Source organism: Dasypus novemcinctus, chromosome 5 (assembly GCF_030445035.2).
Source record: "Dasypus novemcinctus isolate mDasNov1 chromosome 5, mDasNov1.1.hap2, whole genome shotgun sequence".
In the NCBI taxonomy this organism is placed as follows: domain Eukaryota; kingdom Metazoa; phylum Chordata; class Mammalia; order Cingulata; family Dasypodidae; genus Dasypus; species Dasypus novemcinctus.
In genome coordinates, this window is record NC_080677.1 from 22,711,193 (window position 1) to 22,730,689 (window position 19,497).

Consider the following 19,497-nt stretch of genomic DNA (forward strand, 5'->3'; position numbering starts at 1 on the left):
TAGGTTACAAAAGATGGTGAGCTTCCCCTTGCTTGAACTCTCCCTCTCTGGCTCTTTCTCACTGGCTCCTTCTCTTGAAGCTGCCATGTTGTGAGCTGCCCTATGGAGAGGCTATGCAGGAAGGAATAGTATCCAGCAAGGAACTGAAGCCCTCCATGTAACAGCCTGCCAGGAACTGAGTCCTTCCAACAACCGGATGAGTGAGCAGAAAGCAGATGCTTCCCTAGTTGAGCTGAGTTGATTGCAGTCATGCCAGAGACCCTGAGCCAGAGGACCCACTAAGTCACAGACTTCTGACTGTTGGAGAAGATACAGCGTTTACTGGGACACGGAGACTGAAATAGCTACAGACAAAGAAAGATTTATTGAGAGGCTTTCCCAATGGAGGGGGTCTGAAGAGAGACTTCAGCCCCCTCCTGGAAGAGGGGGACTTGAATTTATACAGAACTTTCCTAGGTGGGGGAATGATAGTTGGTGGGAGGGGGTTGAGGGTCCGAGTGAGGTACAGGGGCCAATGGGAACTGGGACACGGAGACTGAAATGGCTACAGACAAAGAAAGATTTATTGAGAGGCTCTCCCAATGGAGGGGGTCTGAAGAGAGACTTCAGCCCCCTCCTGGAAGAGGGGGACTTGAATTTATACAGAACTTTCCTAGGTGGGGGAATGATAGTTGGTGGGAGGGGGTTGAGGGTCCGAGTGAGGTACAGGTGCCAATGGGAAGCTCTTAAAGGTGGAACTTTCCCTGACAGTGACTAGAAGATAGTGGGTTAGGGAGTTAGGGTTTCTTGGAATGCTGCAGGAGCAGATGTTTCTTTGTTCTGTAGGAATTTTATCTACCTCTGATAAGTAGGTTGGGAAGGTTTCCATTTCCTTTTACTCCCGTCTCTAGGTGGTTTCTTTATTTAACCTGTGGGGAAGTGCCCTGCCCTTGGACAGGTAGGCTTATGGGGGATGGGGTTAGCCTTTTCCCAGTGCTTATCAGGGGAAACTGAGCTACAGCTTGTTAATTATTGCAAACCTCTAATACTGACCCACAGTAACTGTGAGACAGTGAATGCTGTTATTTTGGGTCATTAAGTTTTGGGGTGATTTGTTATCAAGCAATAGATAACATATGCACAAACTATCTCCAAAAACCTATCAGACTTAGGCTATTTTATGGCCAAGTCTTTAAAATTTTCAAGGAATAGATAAACCCCATGCTATCTTTTTTTTTTCTCCCCCCCCCCCATTGTCTGCTCTCTCATCCACTTACTGTGTGTTCTTCTGCGTCCACTTGCATTATTCGGTGGCACTGGGAAACTGCATCTCCTTTTTTTGGTTGCATCATCTTGCTGAGTCAGCTCTCCATGTGTGCGGCACCACTCCTGGGCAGGCTGCACTATTTTTCACACAGGGTGGCTCTCCTTGCAGGGCGCACTCCTTGTGCATGGGGCACTCCTATGCAGGGACTCCCCTGCGTGGCATGGCACTCCTTGCATGCCACAGCACTGCACGTGGGCCAACTCACCATATGGGTCAGGAGGCCTGGGGATCAAACCCTGGACCCTCCATATGGTAGACAGATGCTCTATGAGTTGAGCCACATCTGCTCCCCCCCATGCTATCTTAACTTTTCTAGAGTGTAGAGGAAAACTAGCATCAGTTATCTATGAATCAATATGTGATCCATATGGTTCATAATAATTTTCCTCTTGGGCAGATTGTCAGGCTTCTTTTTTTCTTTTTCTTTTTCTTTCTTTTGTGGTGGAAGGAGTTACTAGGGATTGAAGCCAGGACCTTGTACATGGGAGGCAGGTGCTCAGTCACTGAGCTATATCTGCTCCCCAAGTCAACTTCTTTTTATCATGAATAAAACATGAATTTGGGTGCTGGCCATAGAAAGAGAGAGACATAAGGAAACTTCCTGCATATAATAAAGAATATCTCAAACCAATAGTTAACATATTTAATGGTGAAATACCTGAAGCATTCTAATTAAAATCAGGAATGACTGCGGTCAGCATGATTATTTTATTTGGTTCTGAGAGAATAAAAATAGCAAGGATGGTATAAATATCAGAAAAGTGAGAATATAATTATGATGATGTGAAGTTTGTTTTTCTGAAAACCAAAGAAAATCAGCTGGAAAATTATTATAACTAATAAAGTTGTTCAATAAGGTATCTAATATTTATATGTAACAAATTTTCCAAAACAAAACTATAAAAGCAGTGGAGGAAATATAGTCAATATAAATTTGGCAACTAGACTAATGGAGACATAATAATTAACGACCTGAGGAAACAAGAGTTCTCTGAGGAAGGAAAGAGGTAGGCAAAGGTTCATGTAGAACATGAATACCAAGCTGCCTGAAGAGAGGACACAACCCCTCCTAGTGTTTCCTCTGACGATGGCTCCAAGAATACTCCTGATCGAGGAGGTCATGACAAGTAAGAAGGAAGCACAGTTCCTTTGAGGTGTGGCTATTGTAGCAGTTTAATACTGTTTATGAATTACAAAAATAGATATTGGGTTGTGTTTGTAAATTGTTCTAATGCGTATTAGATTGTACTAGATTCAGAGGTTCCACTTTTACTTTATTAATTCAAGATTAGGGCTTTTATTTGACCACGTCATTACGGCAACTCAGTTTGAGTCCCCATCCTCTTGGTGGGGATAAACAGACTCTCACATGGAAGGAGAGGCATAGAAGCAGATATGCAGGAGGAGTGCTCCATAGACACAGCCCTGAGAAGAGAGATGAACCTGATTGTCTAGAGCTGACCTTGTGGGGAGAACAGAGCAGCCGAACCTGGAGAGGAACGAACTCTGGGGAAAGTGATGAGCCTTATGTGAGCCTACAGCTGAGATTAGAAGCTGGGACCACAGAGCCTTAAGAGGAAGGAGGAAGGCTTTAGCCTTGCAAATATCACCCGCCATCTTGCGTGAACATGCAGCAACAGACTTTGAGTGAGAAAGTACCTCTTATGGTACCTTGAGTTGGACTCTATTTAGGGCCTGGTAACTATAAACTTCCACTCCAATATGCTTTATAAAAGCCAACAGAGTTCTGGTACTTTATCAGCACCCCTTTGGCTAATACAGCTATGGACCTTGAACATTCCCTGACTTCACCTCTGGCAAACAATTTCGACCCTGTTAAGACCTTAAGCCCTAGATAACTGGGCTTTAAACTTTGTCATGTATATATCTGTGAGTCCATGACGACTCCCCAAAGGTTGCATACCCATGGAAAGTTTTAGGAAAACCATTTCCCCATCCTTATCTTCAATATGTACTCATCCCCAAAATGAGTGTTCCAAAGGAGGTAACTACCTAAGATTTTGCTTTCCTGTCTCTCATCCCCCTTCACAACTGCCCTTCTCCCACTTCATAAAGAAAAGGCATATTTCATATTTACCTTTGTAGTTATTTTCCTAAGTTGTGGAAACCTTCCAATACTAAAGGAAAAGGAACAATTCAAAATATTAATGCTTTCCTGGACTCTAAAGACAGACTTAACAGTCAGGTAGTCTCTGTGTCAACAAAATAAAAAGGAGGAGTTAGAAGCAGTGGCAGGGCCTGCTGGTGGTCCTGCAAATGTCCTTTTTTCCCTTTTCCTAGTAGAGATCTCCTCAGTTTCAGCAATTTGTGGTCACTCAATGAAAGACTACATCTTCCAACTGTAAGGTATTCTATGCAATTAAGTTTGTCAATGAGGATGTGAGAAATGATGTGTACAAATTCTGGGTCTTGAGGTTAAAATGAATGGGAATGAGCATCCCTCTTTCCCCATTTCTAAAAACTGGATGGTAGATGTGGTGATTGGGATCTGGCTGTGACCATGAGGACAAGTGCCACACCCTAGGCTGCGTCAGGTATAAGGACCGGAGGCATCCTCAAGGTTCAGAATTACTTCTCTGCCCAGGACTGCTCCCTTCACGCTGAAACTCATGACATCTCAAGAGACACAGAGAAATCAACTTTTCTTGTTTGATAGACTATATTTTTGTTGTTGTTTTTACAGTAGCATAAGCTATTTCCTGCCTATCATATCAGGTAAAAATAATTGAGTTTATCATTAAAAATAACTTTAGATAGCTCATTTGAAAGTTCAGGGAGTTGAGTGACAATGCTGTAACAAAGCTCCCTCCATTTCCATCTACTTCAGTTAGCTATAAAAATGAAAAAAGAAACAGAATTGATGTTAAACCCATTCTCATTCCAAAAGTAAATGATATTCATCCACAGATGTATCCAAAATTAAAACAAAAAACAAAACAGGGGGGTGGGGGCTGTGGGGTTGAATGGGACCTCATATTTTTTGAATGTAATATTAAAAAAAAAATAAAGAAGCAATCAAACCTCAAAAAAAAAAAAAAACCCACACTTACCTAGTCTATTTCCTTAAGCAATGTCACAAATCCAATAACACAGTTTGGCTTAAACAACAGTAATTCATTGACTTATGGTTTTGCGATAAGAGAAGTCCAAAACTGAGGTGTCAGCAAGAGGATGCTCTCTTCCCCAAGTCTTTTACATTCTGGTGCTGACTGCAGGCAATCCTTGGGGTTCCTTGGCTTTTCTGTCATGTGGTACTTTCCTCTCTTTCCCAGGTACCATTGACTTCTAGCTTCCACCTCCTCCCCATGACTTTCTGTCTGAATTTCTTCTGCCTATAAAGGACGCCAGTAATCTGGATTAAGACCCAACCTCATTCAGTTGAGCCACACCTTAACTAAAAATATCTTCAAGATAGCCTACATACAATGGGCTCACACCCACAAGAAATCAGGACGTAGAACATGTCTAAACTGGAGTCCATAATTCAATCCACCACACACCTCATTAAGAAGTACATTTCCTATGAAATTTCACTCTTAATGTTTAAACATTTCATATGTGTAATATACTGTTTTGACCAACTGTAAACTAATAATAAATGTAATGTTAATTCAGTTCAGAATAATTTCTTCACATTTAAAACTACATGATCACAGAAGATTAAAAATTTTCCATTTCATTTTTTAATTTGTTTTTTTGCTATGTTTTTTAAAGCAGTTTTACTGATATAGCATACCATACAATCTATCCAAAGTGTACAATTAATGGCTTTTAGTATAATCAGTGTTGTGCATTCACTGCCACAAAAAATTTTAGAACAATTTCATTACAACAAAAAGAAAAACTCCATACCCTTTAGCAGTCACCTCTCAACCCCTCTATCCTTCACCAGCCCTACATATCCACTAATATAATTTCATCTTTATAAATGGAATTATATTTACATTTTATATAAATGGAATCATACAATATGTAGTATTTTGTCTGGTTTCTTTCACTTAGCATAATGTGTTTTGTTTTTGTCTGATGATAACATTTTGTAACATTAACATACATTTGTTCAATTTCAAAGAAAAAGTCTTATATATGCAATGTTATTCCATATTCATATTTCACATGTGGTTTTATTATGCTAAACAGTTATGTATTAGTCAGCCAAAGGGGTGCTGATGCAAAATTGGTTGGGTTTTATAAAGGGTATTTATTCGGGGTAGGAGCTTACAGATACCAGGTCATAAAGCCTAAGTTACTTCCCTCACCAAAGTCTATTTCCACAGGTTGGAGCAAGATGGCTGTCGAGGTCTGTGAGGGTTCAGGCTTCCTGGTTCCTCTGGGCTCAGCTCCTCTGTTTTCTCTACCAGGTCGGCTGTAGACTATCAGGTGAACGGCTCTGTCTCTCTCCCTGGGATTTCTCCCATGTCTAAGGAGCTGTCTCTATTCCTCTGTGTTCTTTTCCTTTCTCAGTTTCTCTTTTCCTGGGGTTTGCTTCTCTTTCTTCTGCATGATGACTTCCTGGGGCTCCAGCTTAATACTTCAGCATCAAAGTCCAACATCAAAACTCCAACATCAGAAGCCCTTGCATCAAAAGCGCCAACTCAGGAAGCTGCTGTGGCTCAATCAATCAGTTGGGCTCCCATCCACCATATGGGAGGCCCTGGGTTCACATCCCAGGGCCTCCTTGTGAAAGCAAGCTGGCCCACATGCTGCAGAGAGCCACCAGCCCAGGCGCCGCAGACTGCCCCTGGCCCACAAGCGCCATAGAGAGCCAACTCAGCAAGGTGACGCAACAAAAAGGGAGATAATGCGAAAACACAGAAGAGTAAGCAGCAAGTGGACACAGAGAGCAGACAACAAGCAAGCCGCGGGGGGTTGGGGAAGGAATAAATAAATACAGACAGAAAGAATGCAAGTGAATGGACACAGAGAACAGACAGCAAGCAAAAAAAAAGTCACAAGGGGGGAGATTAAAATAATAAAATAAATGGATTTTAAAAAAAGCAAACTCCAACTCTGTCCTTTGCCATGCCTTTTATCTTGGTGGGTGGGGACCCAATGCCCTAATGATGTGGCCCAATCAAAGCCCTAATCATAACTCCATCATGCCCAGTAATAGACCAGATTACAAACATAATGCAATACCTATTTTTGGAATTCATAACCATGTCAAACTACTACAAGTTCCATGTCACATTTTTTAGCTTTCTTTTTAGTATATACCTGAGCTTAGACTTTCCCTTTCATTTTATATACACATTTTGTTCAAGCACACAGATACAAATTAGTGGTATAAAATTGTAAGAACTGAAGTAAAAAGAATGCTATGAAATCTGAAAAAAGAACTTACTTGTGAATACACACACATATTTTTTAGAAGGTACTGGGGATTGAACCCTGGACCTCATATATGCTATATGACAAGCAGACATTCAACCACTGAGTTACACCCACTCCATATTACTTGTATATTTTTAAATGAATGATGGGCCACATCAAATTGTACTTGTATTTAGACATCTTTGACCTTTTTGAAGTTCTGATGAAAACTTTTAGATAACAGTTTGAAAACGGGTGTGGGGGTTAGAGGTTGCTATATAGTCTTCAAAACTCTTTTAGGTTTTAGCAATCACTGACCTTGAAACAGTTGTGCAATTGTTCCACACTATAGTTGCCCTGCCTCCCAGTGGGTGCCATTTGTGAGCATATTTCATGAATGTGGGGCAGATCACTACCTAGTCCTGCACAATTGCATAGTTTCTGTGCAACATTTCAACACTACTTACAAAATTACTAAGACAAATGATAACTCCAGGAGGGGGTTCTAGACTGCATCTTTCTCTTGTGTTCTATCACCTGTCATCATGCTCCACAAATGCATTCCCTCTCTATCTCTTTCCTTTCCACTACCCTCAGGTTCTTCCTCACCTTTGGCTTTCCCCTTTCAGCATAGTAACAGATTCATTTCCTCAGCCTGAAAATATTCTTCCTTCAATTTTTCATAATATAGTAGTTTGAAAAAATGATCTTAATCTCAATCTGTTCCTGTGGTGTGAAGCCATTGTAAATAAGAACTCTTTTTTTAAAAGATTTATTTTGTTTCTTCCCACCTCCTTGTTGTTTGCGTTCACTGCCGTTCATTGTGCTCGTCTTCCTATTAAGAGGCCCCACGAACCAAACCCAGAACCTCCCACGTGGGAGGGAGGTGCCTAATGACTTCAGCCATCTCTACTCCATTTAGTTGCATCTCTCATCATGTGTTCCTCCTTTGTTGAGTCTTATTATGTTTTCCTCCTTGTGTCTGTTGTGCCAACCTGTTGCATCAGCTCACTGTTTTGCTCGTCTTCTTTAGGAGGCACTGGGAACTGAACCCAGGACCTCCCATGTGGTAGGCAGGAGCTCAATCACTTGAGCCACATCTGCTTCCCAATAAGACATTTTGAAGATATTTTCAGTTAAGGTGTAGCCAATTGAATCAGGGTGGGTCTTAACCCTATTTCTGGAGGCCTTATAAAGAAGGTCACACCCATGTGGAGCTGGCCCATGCGCAGTGCTGATGCGCGCAAGGAGTGCTGTGCCATGCAGGGGTGTCCCCGCATAGGGGAGCCCCACACGCAAGAAGTGCACCCCGTAGGGAGAGCCGCCCAGCGCAAAGAGAGCTCAGCCTGCCCAAGAATGGCGACACCCACACGGAGAGCTGACACAACAAAATGACGCAACAAAAAGAAACACAGATTCCCATGTCGCTGACAACAACAGAAGCGGACAAAGAAGACGACGCAGCAAATAGACACAGAGAACAGACAATTGGGGCAGGAAGGAGCAGAGAGAAACAAATAAATAAAGCTTTAAAAAAACAACAACAAAAAAAGAGAAGGTCACAGAGAAAAAGCCATGGGACGAAGTTGGAAGTCAATGGAACCCAGAGTCTATGTGACAAAAAAGCCCAGGATGAGGAGCAGGTGTAGCTCAGTGGCTTGAGTGCCTGCTTCCCATGTACAGGTGTTGGGAGAAGGCAAGTGACTCAGGCAGGTTTCCCTGAAAATGCACTGAAAACTGGTCTTCCTGGTAGTTATAGACTTCTGGTATTTGTTAGAACTGTTATCTATGGAACACTCTGAACAGTATGTAGTTGGTTAAAGAATGCTTATGGTAAACAAACCTAGAATTTACGGATTTGTGAGGCATGGCTCCTGGGAAAGTCAAATAAGGTATTCAACTCTCTGGGGTATAAAATGGTGATTTCATCAAATAAACACCACAAGCTATGTGAGATCTCTAGCAAATTTCATTTGAGATATCATTTATTACTGTTGGCCAGAGAGTACATATCCAGTGTGGGAAGGAAAGACCTAAGAGTCACAAGATATGTTTCAGACCTCTCCCTACTTTGCCAGGGACTTTTGATTGCTTGTATCCTTGAAATTATGAGTAAAATATGGGGAAGAGTTCTAGGGCATGGGGGTTTGATTGGATCATCTGATCCTGTGTATGAGCACAAAAGATTCCTGAAAGTTGCCACCCAAGAATACTTTTCACTTTAACTTTGCTGTGCCTTTTAAATTTTATACAACGGCATGTAATGCCTATTCAAAAATAAATATAAGTCTATAAATAAATAAAAATTAACCTCTAATCAATCTTCTAAAACCTAGTCTCTGTTTTGGTTGGTAATGTCACTTGTCTACTCAGATCTGGCAAAGCACTCTGGAATCATCCTCCATCTTGACTGCATATGCACATTCAATTACCACATTCTGTTGAAATCCTCAGAGATGTCTACTTCATTTGCCTACTCATTCAATAGCAACTCCAAGAACGTGTAATAAGCTGAGCACTGGGCTAGATAAGATGAATGAGATGCTGTCAGTAAGTTCCCCAAGAATCCTGCAGTCTACCTAAGGCTGTGCAACAGTCATATTGCACATTTAAATAGCACTCCTTAAATAACGGATTCCTTCAGGCAATTACAAATATTTATTTGGGTAAGAAGTCATAAAATAAATTTTTATAATAAACATAAGGAAACAAACCACATTTGAATGAATATAAAATAAAATGACAGGAGCTGACAGAATTTAGTGTTTTTATAAATGTGTCAATAATTTTAAAAGTTCAGAAGAAATTTAAAGTGTACTTAAAACTTGAGGACATGCTTTATACTGTTTTATAAAATAAAAAAGAATTAGGTTTTTAGAGGCAATATATGACGACTTAATAGTTTTTCAAATGATTTCAAAATGGGTTTCTAGATACTTTCAAATATGGACATGAAGGAAAAAAAGACAGAACTTTGGCAAGTAAAGTATTAGTCCATAGCAGCTTGGAAAAAGTTTACTTCTTATATAAAGATTCTTCCATTTACATTTGCTCTTATTACAGAAAAAGATCTAATATGCCAGGTGTATCTGAGGAATCTATGAGCTATGTAGCAAAAACAGCTGTTTTAAAAAGCCTGAATTCTATGAAAATGTGCACCATACTGCATATATAGTAACTGAGTAAATGTAAACCATGTGATTATTTATTAACTCATCTATATAAAATACTTAACCTCAAATATCATGCAATATCCCCTATGTCTACATCTCTTTTTTGAAGGCAGTACAAGCTTTAAACTAATATGTATTTGCTATTTTTAAAAGTTTAACTCCATTACTAAAAATGTTTGTGTGAAGTTCCATAGAAATATTTTTCAGTTCTCTAGTAACAAGACATATCATGATCAATAAAAGATCACAACCTTAGAAAAATTATTGAGGCTAGCTAGAGAAGGTATCACAAAAGTTGGAGGTTTCTGTCTCCAATTCTTGGAAGACCATTCTACTTCAGGAGCCAGAGCTCCAAGAAGACAATTCAAAATTTCTTGCTTAAAAAAATATTTTTGCCATGAATAATTGAATAATTATGTCTCTAGGAAAATGAGGCTTTTAAATTAAGATTTAGCAAAATCAGCAATAATGTATTTACTTCTAATCATTTATGACAGAAGATAAATCTGTTAAAAGTTTTACATACAAAAGATATAAATACTGCATAATATGTAGTGAATATTGGCACATACCCTTTAGTATTTAAAGCATAAAATGCAATCAGCAAATCTCATGCTCATAAGTGTTTTAAGATACCTTTATGATACAGCGCAAAAACCCTCTCTATGAACATGCAGAAGGAAACTTCCTACAGTTTAAGGCTTTCCAATCGGTTTGTAACAAGCATCAGGTTGCCAGAGGCGAATATCAACAAGAACTTGATTGAGTTTTTGCATCCAGAGATCACGTTCTTCTTTAGTATCTGCAGAAAGCCAGTTCCTAGAGGAGTCAAAAAAAAAAGAAAAAGTCAGGATTCTTTTCCTCCATTCCATATCTCCACATATTCTTGTTAGAAAAGGAAAAAAAATCAGTCTAAGAAAACCAGTGAAATGAACTGCTCTTTATCTTTTTTTTTTTTAAGGCAGGAGTGGGAGATATTCAAAATATTTATTGCTGGTAAGGCATGGACACAGACCAGTCAAAAATGTTACCCTAACTAATCAGGACAGATAATGGCTATACATAATGGATACAGGATTGTTAGTGTGGACTGCTTGAATACTAACTTTAGCTTTAGGTAACAAACCAAAATCCATCTCCTAAAATATGTTAATAAAATTCCAGTAAGATGTAGTTTTAAAATTACTACTGAGCTAATGATCCCTATACTCTAGCAATGGATTTCAAGTCTACATTTTTAAAAAATTGTACACTCCATCAGGACCAAAAAAAAAAGAGTGCTAAGCAGATCATTTGTCTATTGATTCGCAACCTCATTCCCACTTTTCCATGCTCTCTCCTGTAGCTGGAATTGGCAAATTACACTTCCCAGATTGCTCTGCCAGAATGTGATGTGAAAACAGATCAAAGTGAAAAAGAAACTGTTTATTCCTCCTGCTCTGGCACTGGCATCTCAGCAATGGTGCTCCAGCAGCCTCTGCAGCACAGAGTTCTGGGGATATGGTTCTCACATCTGCTGATTTCAGCAAATGGTACTATACTTGTAGGACAGCAGCAGCCACCTCAGGTGACGGGAAGTTCGAGCAGCCTTGACAAGTACAACAGTACCAGTGGAACTGTGCACTTCTGGGCTCTTCAGTGTCATTAGGAGTATGGGTGCCTGGCCTCCTCTTCACACTCTTTAATCTTCTTTCCTCAACTCCTAAACTTACCCGCCCCCCCTCTTTATCATGTTTTAATGAATGCAAATCAAAAGCCACAGTGAGGAATTTCTCCAAGAATGATAAGGTAAAATTATCCTCACTGTCTGGTTAGCTGAATCATACCTCACACTCATTACATTTGGTAAATGATAAGAGTTTTCCACACCAAAGATGCTAACTGTTTTGTACAGATTGTCTGGCTTAGACAATTTGATGGCATGGGACACCAAATGAGTGTGGATCATCTCCTAGCAAGAGCATCACAGGACTGAATCCGGGAGTTCCTAATATCCTTCAGACTCAGGTTCTCCAAGGGCTGAAATCACTGCCTCATGGTCCTTCACCTGGCTTTATAGGTAACATTATTTCGTACTGTCTCCCTTTACTTTTGCCTATCCTAACCTCCCCATCCATGTCAAAAATTTCTTCTTTGTATCCATATTTAGCTACAAGTTGAAACTAGTTGATGGGCCTGAAGAGGGTAGAAAGGGGGAATTCCCTAACTCACAAGCCAGACCAGATTTCTAGAGAAGCACAGGCTGTTAGGTTTTTACATTGTACTCATTCTGCATCTTTATAATTCCTCCCTGTTGATACTAGAAATGGTATAAGCATGAACAAGCAGGTGAGTTTATCATCTCCTCTTAGTCAATAGATCAACAGAGAGATAAGGATAACACAAGACACAGTAATAATAGTGACCATTTTTTTAAACTCATTTCCTGGCGAGACAATATGCTAAACACTTTACACTGTTAGTTCATTAATGGTTACTGCGTTTCCCTTTTGATATTACATAACCATGGTTACACTTTGTAAGTCACTGAGTCAGTATTTAAACCTAGGTCTACTGACTTCAAAGCCCCGCTATATAATAAATATTATTTCCCGATGTGATGATGTTTCTAGCTCAAATGTGTAGTCTAATGTTTTTGAAGTAGGCAGTACGTATCAGAAGAGAAATTTTTACTAAAGGTGGGAAAGACGGAAGGTTGACTGGTAGAAATAAAAAATGACACACAATAAATTTAGTTAAAAGATTTAAGTCAAAAAGGATCTGTGGAGAAACAGCTAAAACAAAGCAAAGGAGAATGTATTATAGAACTACAGAATGTTTGTGTCCTTATGACCAAAAATGTCAAGAAAGTTTTTAAGTCACCAAAGTTGAAGATATAGCCAAAACTTAACTCAGTATGTACCATTCTACAGTTGGTTAAAGAGCCGCCATCCAAATTATAATATTATAATGAGAAAAACTACATGCAACTGAAGTACAGAGTAATTGGAGGCAGAACAGTATGTGATCTGCTCCCTCTACCACAGGGAAGATCTAAAGAGAAATCAGGGAGGGTTTATGCAGCAGGTAAAAGGTATATGATGCAAAATCTGAGTAATGTTTAAAAGAATTCCAATGGGCCACTGTGGTCAGGAACTTCTTAGGTACTGTGCTTGGACTGCTTCCTCACTGACGGTCGCCATGACAGAGGCGATAAGAAACTATATAACTACAAATCCACTTTGTCTCACCTGTCCTGTCTGAGGCTACTGCTACACAGAAGGTCCCTGAAGGAAATCAGTAGAGGAAGTAAAATGAATTAGTATGAAAGAAATCTAGAAATTGAGAATTTCCAAAGAAGAGGTTCCTGAACTCTATCTAGCTATTTTAAAACAAATTGGCAGTATCTAGACAACTTTGTTCTATTTTAGTATAGTATCTCTTGTCTATAGTTTTCTAATGTTTCTACATCAGAACTTCATGGAATCCATTTCCCTGAGTGAATTCAACAACCTAATTAAGAAAGATTTTGTCAAATTTTAACTTATGTCCCTAATCACAACTTAGTAGTTAGGTCTTTGAGCCTCTTTTGGGCATCCAAACCAAAGAATCCCATGTTCTTAGGAATAAGATTTTACACCTCAAATTCTATTACAGTTCAGAGTTAACAACAGAAAAATTGACACTCCCAATAGTTTATTCTGTTTTATATAACTTTAATCTCCAAAAATTTGCAGAATAGAATGGGATGTATTTTTTTGTAAGTCACCTGATTGAGAGTATTTTTGGAATAGAAAGAAGAGATACATGAGGTCTCTCTGAATCACACTTAACTTCACAACTACATGTGAAATCTTACCACTTATACCAAAATTCATTAGCTAACTGCCTTGAAAATGCCTACCCTTTGAGTATATTAGAAAACACGATTAGCTTAGATACAATCTGACTACTATACTTTTATTGACTATATTAATTTAGTTATTACAGACTGATCTCTTAGTGATATGTGTGTGTTTTGTCTTCTCACTAAGACTGTACCCAATTTAAAGACAAGAAAAACCTGTGATATTTCTTACAGTGGTAAGAATATAATAGGCAATCACTCACATAGTTGACATAAATATTTATAGCCCAATACATACTTGGTGACACAAAGTGTGTCCCTGCATTGGCTGACAAGAGTCTCTCGGTCATCTTCTCTTTGTGGTCGTACAGTAATTAATTCAAAAGTGTTCCGTCTTGCACAAAATTCTCTGTTGGCTGGTTCTATGTGACGACTGGTACAATTGGCCAAGTTTATTCTTCCTATAGGATTCTTTTAAAACAAATTTTTAAAAATTAAAACTATTAGAAAATGAACAAGACTAAGTAAGCAAGCATTATGTAGTATTTAAATTGATATATATTAGATTAAAATGCTACAAATTGAAGTTAAATTTTAGTTACACTGGGTTTAGAGAAACATATTCAGTATTTATTATTGATTCGTATTGGAAATAAAAGTAGAAACTAAAAATGTCACCTGATAGTTCTTGGCCAACTATCCCATAAACGAAAAAGAAAAAAGATCTCTTTATTATGGAAAATTTCGAACATACACAAAATAAAGAGGATAGTATAATGAACCCCTATGGACCCATCACCTAATTTCAATAATTAGAAACAAATACTCAACTACCTTTTATCTATACCCCACCTACATTCCCCCTTCCTATAAAAGTAAACCTAGATATTTCATTTCAGTTGTAAATATTTTGTATGCAACTCTAAAAGATAAGGTCAAATAACTGCTTATGATTAGTAGAATCCATGTCATTCCTATGGTTTGATAGCCAAAGTGGAGATAAAAATTTATGAGACTAAATGTCCTTAAAATGAGAAAAGGGGCATGTGTGGACACAATTTAAAAGTGGCCAATAAAAGTGTTAACATTACTAGTAATTATAAAAAAAATTAAAATGAAATACATCATTTGACACCCTGGACTGGCTAAGCCTGGAAAGAACAGTAACAATCTCTGTTGATTGGTTGGAAAAACTCTTATATAAAGTTGATAAGAGTAAATATTGGTCTACTACAGAAAGAAAATATAATAACAGCAACCAAAAAGCATTAATAGGGAAGCAGACTTGGCCCAACAGATAGGGCGTCTGTCTACCACATGGGAGGTCCCCGGTTCAAACCCCGGGCCTCCTTGACCCGTGTGCAGCTGGCCCATGCACAGTGCTGGTGCGCTCAAGGAGTTCCGTGCCGTGTAGAGGTGGTCCCCCCCACCCACGTAGGGGAGCCCCATGCAAGGAATGCGCCCCGGAAGGAGAGTCGCCCAGGGCAAAAGAAAGTGCAGCCTGCCCAAGAATGGCGCCACCCACACGGAGAACTGACACACAAGATGACGCAACAAAAAGAATCACAGATTCCCATGCCGCTGACAACAACAGAAGCAGTCAAAGAAGAACACATAGCAAATGGACACAGAGAACAGACAACTGGGGGTGGGGGTGGGGATAAGGGGAGAGAAATAAATAAAAATAAATCTTTAAAAAAATGCATATGCTAATTAGTGGGTTGAATTTAAAAAAAAAAAAAGCATTAATAATGGGCATATTCTGATCCTGCAATTCTACCTAAAGGAAACTGGATCTAAGCAAATATATAAGTTCACAATGATGTTTAGATATGTATAGTCATTGGGGTTTTTTCATGTAACAGTGAAAATTTTGAAATAAATTAAATGACAAAAATAGGAGACTAATGAAATAAATCATATTATGCTTCCAGCAAATATGGCAGACTACATAGTCTGAAAGCCCTCCCATTACATAACTCCCAGAATGCTAGCTCTCAGGAAAGTAAAACAAACCTTCAAAATCACTGAGGAAGAGAGACAATGTTTGAATGGTAAGCTAGCCTGAAGCTCTGGCTTTCCTCAGGGATTTGCCCCTGCGCCTTGGGTTTAAAGGCCAGGGAAGGGACAGGAACCTGCAGCCTTGACTCACACAGAGGAGGAAGCTGGAACTGTCATGCCCTAATGAGCCAAGGCCCTTGAAGAAGTACTGCCTCAGTGAGACAGTGTAAGGACACTTAAAGATTGTATTCAAATTGTTGTTATTACAAACAGTGCCCTATAAAGAGGAAAATGGGTAAATTGATTGTGATATATTACCATAATGGAATACTATACTACAGAGAAAAATGAACAAATTAGAGCTACACATGTCAGTCTGGACTACTTTCATAAACAATGTTGATCCAAAAAAGGCAAGTTGCAGAATAATATATACAGTATGATATTCTTTATATGTTTAAAATCATGCAGTCACAATAACATATTGCTTAGGAATATGTGTAGGAACACGAAACAACAATTTCTGGATAGGGGTTCTCTGTGGGAAGAGAGAGTACATGAAGACCTTCAACAGGACTAATAACATAAATTGATGGGTATTTTTTTTTAAATATCACAATAAACATTAAAGTATTAAGTTTAAAAGCTACAATGGAATACATATAGCTATTGCAATAACATTATAAATTTATCTCTATTGTGTGGACAAATATTAAGACATATTGTTAAGTTAAAAAATCAGGTAATAAAAAGTATGATGGGAACAAGTGTAGCTCAGTGGTTGAGTACCTGCCTCCCATATATGAGGTCCCGGGTTTAACCCCTGTTACCTCCTTAAAAAAAATGTATAATGCTGTTTGTTTAAAAAATATCCATAAATGTGTGGTTCAAGTGATTGGGCTCCTATCTACCATATAGGAGGTCCAGGGTTCGATACCCAGGCTCTCCTGGTGAGGGCAAGCTGTCCCAAGCAGAAAGCTGGCCCCATGCAGAGTGCTGGCCCATGTGGAGTGCTGCCCCATGCAAGAGTGCTGCCCTGTGCAGGTGTGCCGGCCCACGCGGAGAGATGGTACAGCAAGATGAAGCAACAAAAAGAGACACAGAGGATAAACAATAAGAGACGCAGCAGACCAGGGAGCGGAGGTGGCACAAGAGAATGATCACCTCTCTCCCACTCTGGAAGGTCCCAGGATCGGTTCCCGGAGCCACCTAATGAGAACACAAGCAACACAGAAGAACACACAGCGAATGGACACAGAGAGAATAGAAAATGGGGGGAGAGGGGGGGTAGGAATAAATAAATAAGTCTTTTAAAAAAACCCATAAATGGAATACAATTATTATGTATTATACACATTAAAAGTTTAGAAGGATATATTGTCAAAATATGAACTGCAGTTATCTCTGTTATGGGTGATTTTACTTTTTCATTCTGCTTATTTTTCTCTTCCAGATTTTAGATAGTTTAAGTGATCTTATTTGGGTAATAACATTAAATTCTTAAAAAATGAGATGCAACTTATTATATAAAATCTTAATATCAAAATTTAAAATAGTTATCCCTTCCGTATCATGGGGGCTAGGGGCACAGCATCCCTGCAATTTAGAAAATCCATGTAAAATATTTTGGCCCTCCTTTCATACCAGAGAAGGATGAGTTTTTTTTCTTTTTATTTACATGGTATTTACAATACCTTATTGTAAAATTTGGTTAAATATTATATAATACTATCCTTATATTTTATGCATTTCTGAGTTTCTAAACTTTTTCTGTGTCACCTACTGGCCTTTGAATGTCATCTGCAGCTTCCACAAAACTCCCTATGAAATTTCCATTAATTTCTTATTCTGACCCATGATATATACACCGAATCCATGATGGGGAAAGTTACAATGTGGAAGGGATAGCTATAAAACATAACTACTGTATTCCTGTGGATGGTTTTCCATTACTATTTTATCCCAGATTTAGGTAAATCAACTAGCTAATAAAGTATAAAATTGAATTTAACATATTTCTAACTAAAAATGTCAACTAAGGAAAGATTATGGAACATTTCAGGAGAAAAGGGCAAATATATATACCTTAGGGTATTTTAAGAATGGTCAAATCACAGGAAATGTATAAAACATAACATACTTACACAAATATAACACATACAAACACAGGTCTTGCAACAAGAAAATTGTGAATGGCTCAGTAAGTACACTCAAAAGCGAACTGCAGGGAATGGGGAAAATCTGCACAAAACATTACATGAAAGTCAACTGGGGCTTTCACTATTGACCAGTACTATTAAAATTACCTTTCGTTTCTCATCATCTGGATAAGTCCAATAAGAGATGCAGTTTCCAGAAAGAACACACCATCTTCTGTGCCAAGCACCAAAACCACTAACATCTTCAAAGATGGTCTGAAAAAGTCAATGAAATACTGACTTCAGAAAGTTGAAGAGAATATCCTAACAATGAAATGCTGAATTTATATGTTAAACGTTAATATATTGACATATTTTATACTTCAAACTCTACTGGCATAATTTTCCTCAAGTCTTTTACCCTAGTATTGATAAATCACTGATTGTTCATATCTAGAAATTTATCCAATTTTCAACATTATCTACAAACATAAAGCATTTAAGAACTTCTAGACATTAACCACAAATAAATGTCTCTACCAAACTTTAGACTTTTTTAAAGCATGATGCTCCTAACCAAATGTTTCTTACATAAAGGAGAAGTGCTTTAAGTGTTGGAGAATAAGTGATGAGACTACCATACCTTATATATTGAAAAAAACTAATGACAGCTTATAAAATTATACCTATCTTAATCCAAAAGACTGACAATTTATTTTTACTCAGGAAAATAAAACAAGATTTAAAAGAGTCAACTCATGATTATAGGTCATGAGGGATTACTGTGATAAAATCGAGCTCCAAGTCACCTACTGAACCGTCAAGCATGCTTGGAAGCAGCATTGCCCTGCAGTGAGAGGGTTGGTTAGCCAGCTCCCCACTTTAGGAATGCAACTTATATTCTAAAAGTAGGTAAAACAGAGTCAAGGACAAGATTCTGGAGTAGGTAATTAATAACATTAGACTTTTTTTCCATGGACATACTTAATGTAAGTAGGATAAGTAGAAGGTAGGGTTTTTTTTAACCTGAAGCTATTTTTTTAGTTGCAGTCAAAATATAGTCCTAATTTATATAAAGAGCCTCACTAATAATTTTTAAAAAGCTCATTTAGGAGCTATTATATTAAAGAATAAAACAAGGTAAAAATGTAACAATGTATAGATCAGGGTTGGCAAAGTGTTTCTTGTAAAGGGCCAAATAGTAAATATTTAAGACTCTGTCGACCATTCAGGCTTCTAAAACAACTACAAAATTTTGTATTGCACCTCAAAAGCAATCAGACAACACATAAGCAAATGAGCAGATGTTGCAATAAAACTTTACAAAAACAGGTGGTAGGTCATACTTTGCTTACCTCTGATAATCCAAAGGCATCTTTTTTTGTTTGATTACATCCCTCCCACCCCTCCTGGGTCAAATCACAACTTTACCCTTCTGACTGTTTGGTAGTTAATAATAATATAATAAAAAACTAGTGCTTATTCGGTTCTTTCTTTGCCAGACACTATTCTAGGTACTGTTTTTATATTAACTCAACTAATGTTTACACCAACCTCATGATGGTAAAATATACAGTCTACTTAATCTGTGGAATTTACCAAATAGGTGAATTAGGAGTGCAATCTCTAGCCATGGAGAAGTTACTTTGTGTGAAGAAATGTTTCCATGATAGACTGAAACCTCACATTCATTAAACCTTATTCCTACATATTCCCTCA

General features: G+C 38.3%; 1 protein-coding gene across 2 annotated transcripts in view; it reads right to left on the minus strand.

The window, feature by feature from the left end:
- Positions 1–4,987: 4,987 nt before the first annotated feature.
- ANLN (anillin, actin binding protein) overlaps positions 4,988–19,497 on the minus strand; it is a 70,072-nt gene continuing 55,562 nt past the window's right edge. For both annotated transcript variants that reach the window (XM_004454262.4, XM_058296777.1), the window contains 3 exons: positions 17,947–18,054; positions 13,938–14,110; positions 4,988–10,632 (listed from right to left, as the gene is read on the minus strand). In XM_004454262.4, the coding sequence (XP_004454319.2) occupies positions 10,509–10,632; positions 13,938–14,110; positions 17,947–18,054 (405 nt within the window). In that variant the 3' untranslated portion in view covers positions 4,988–10,508. The remainder of the gene's footprint in view (positions 10,633–13,937; positions 14,111–17,946; positions 18,055–19,497) is intronic.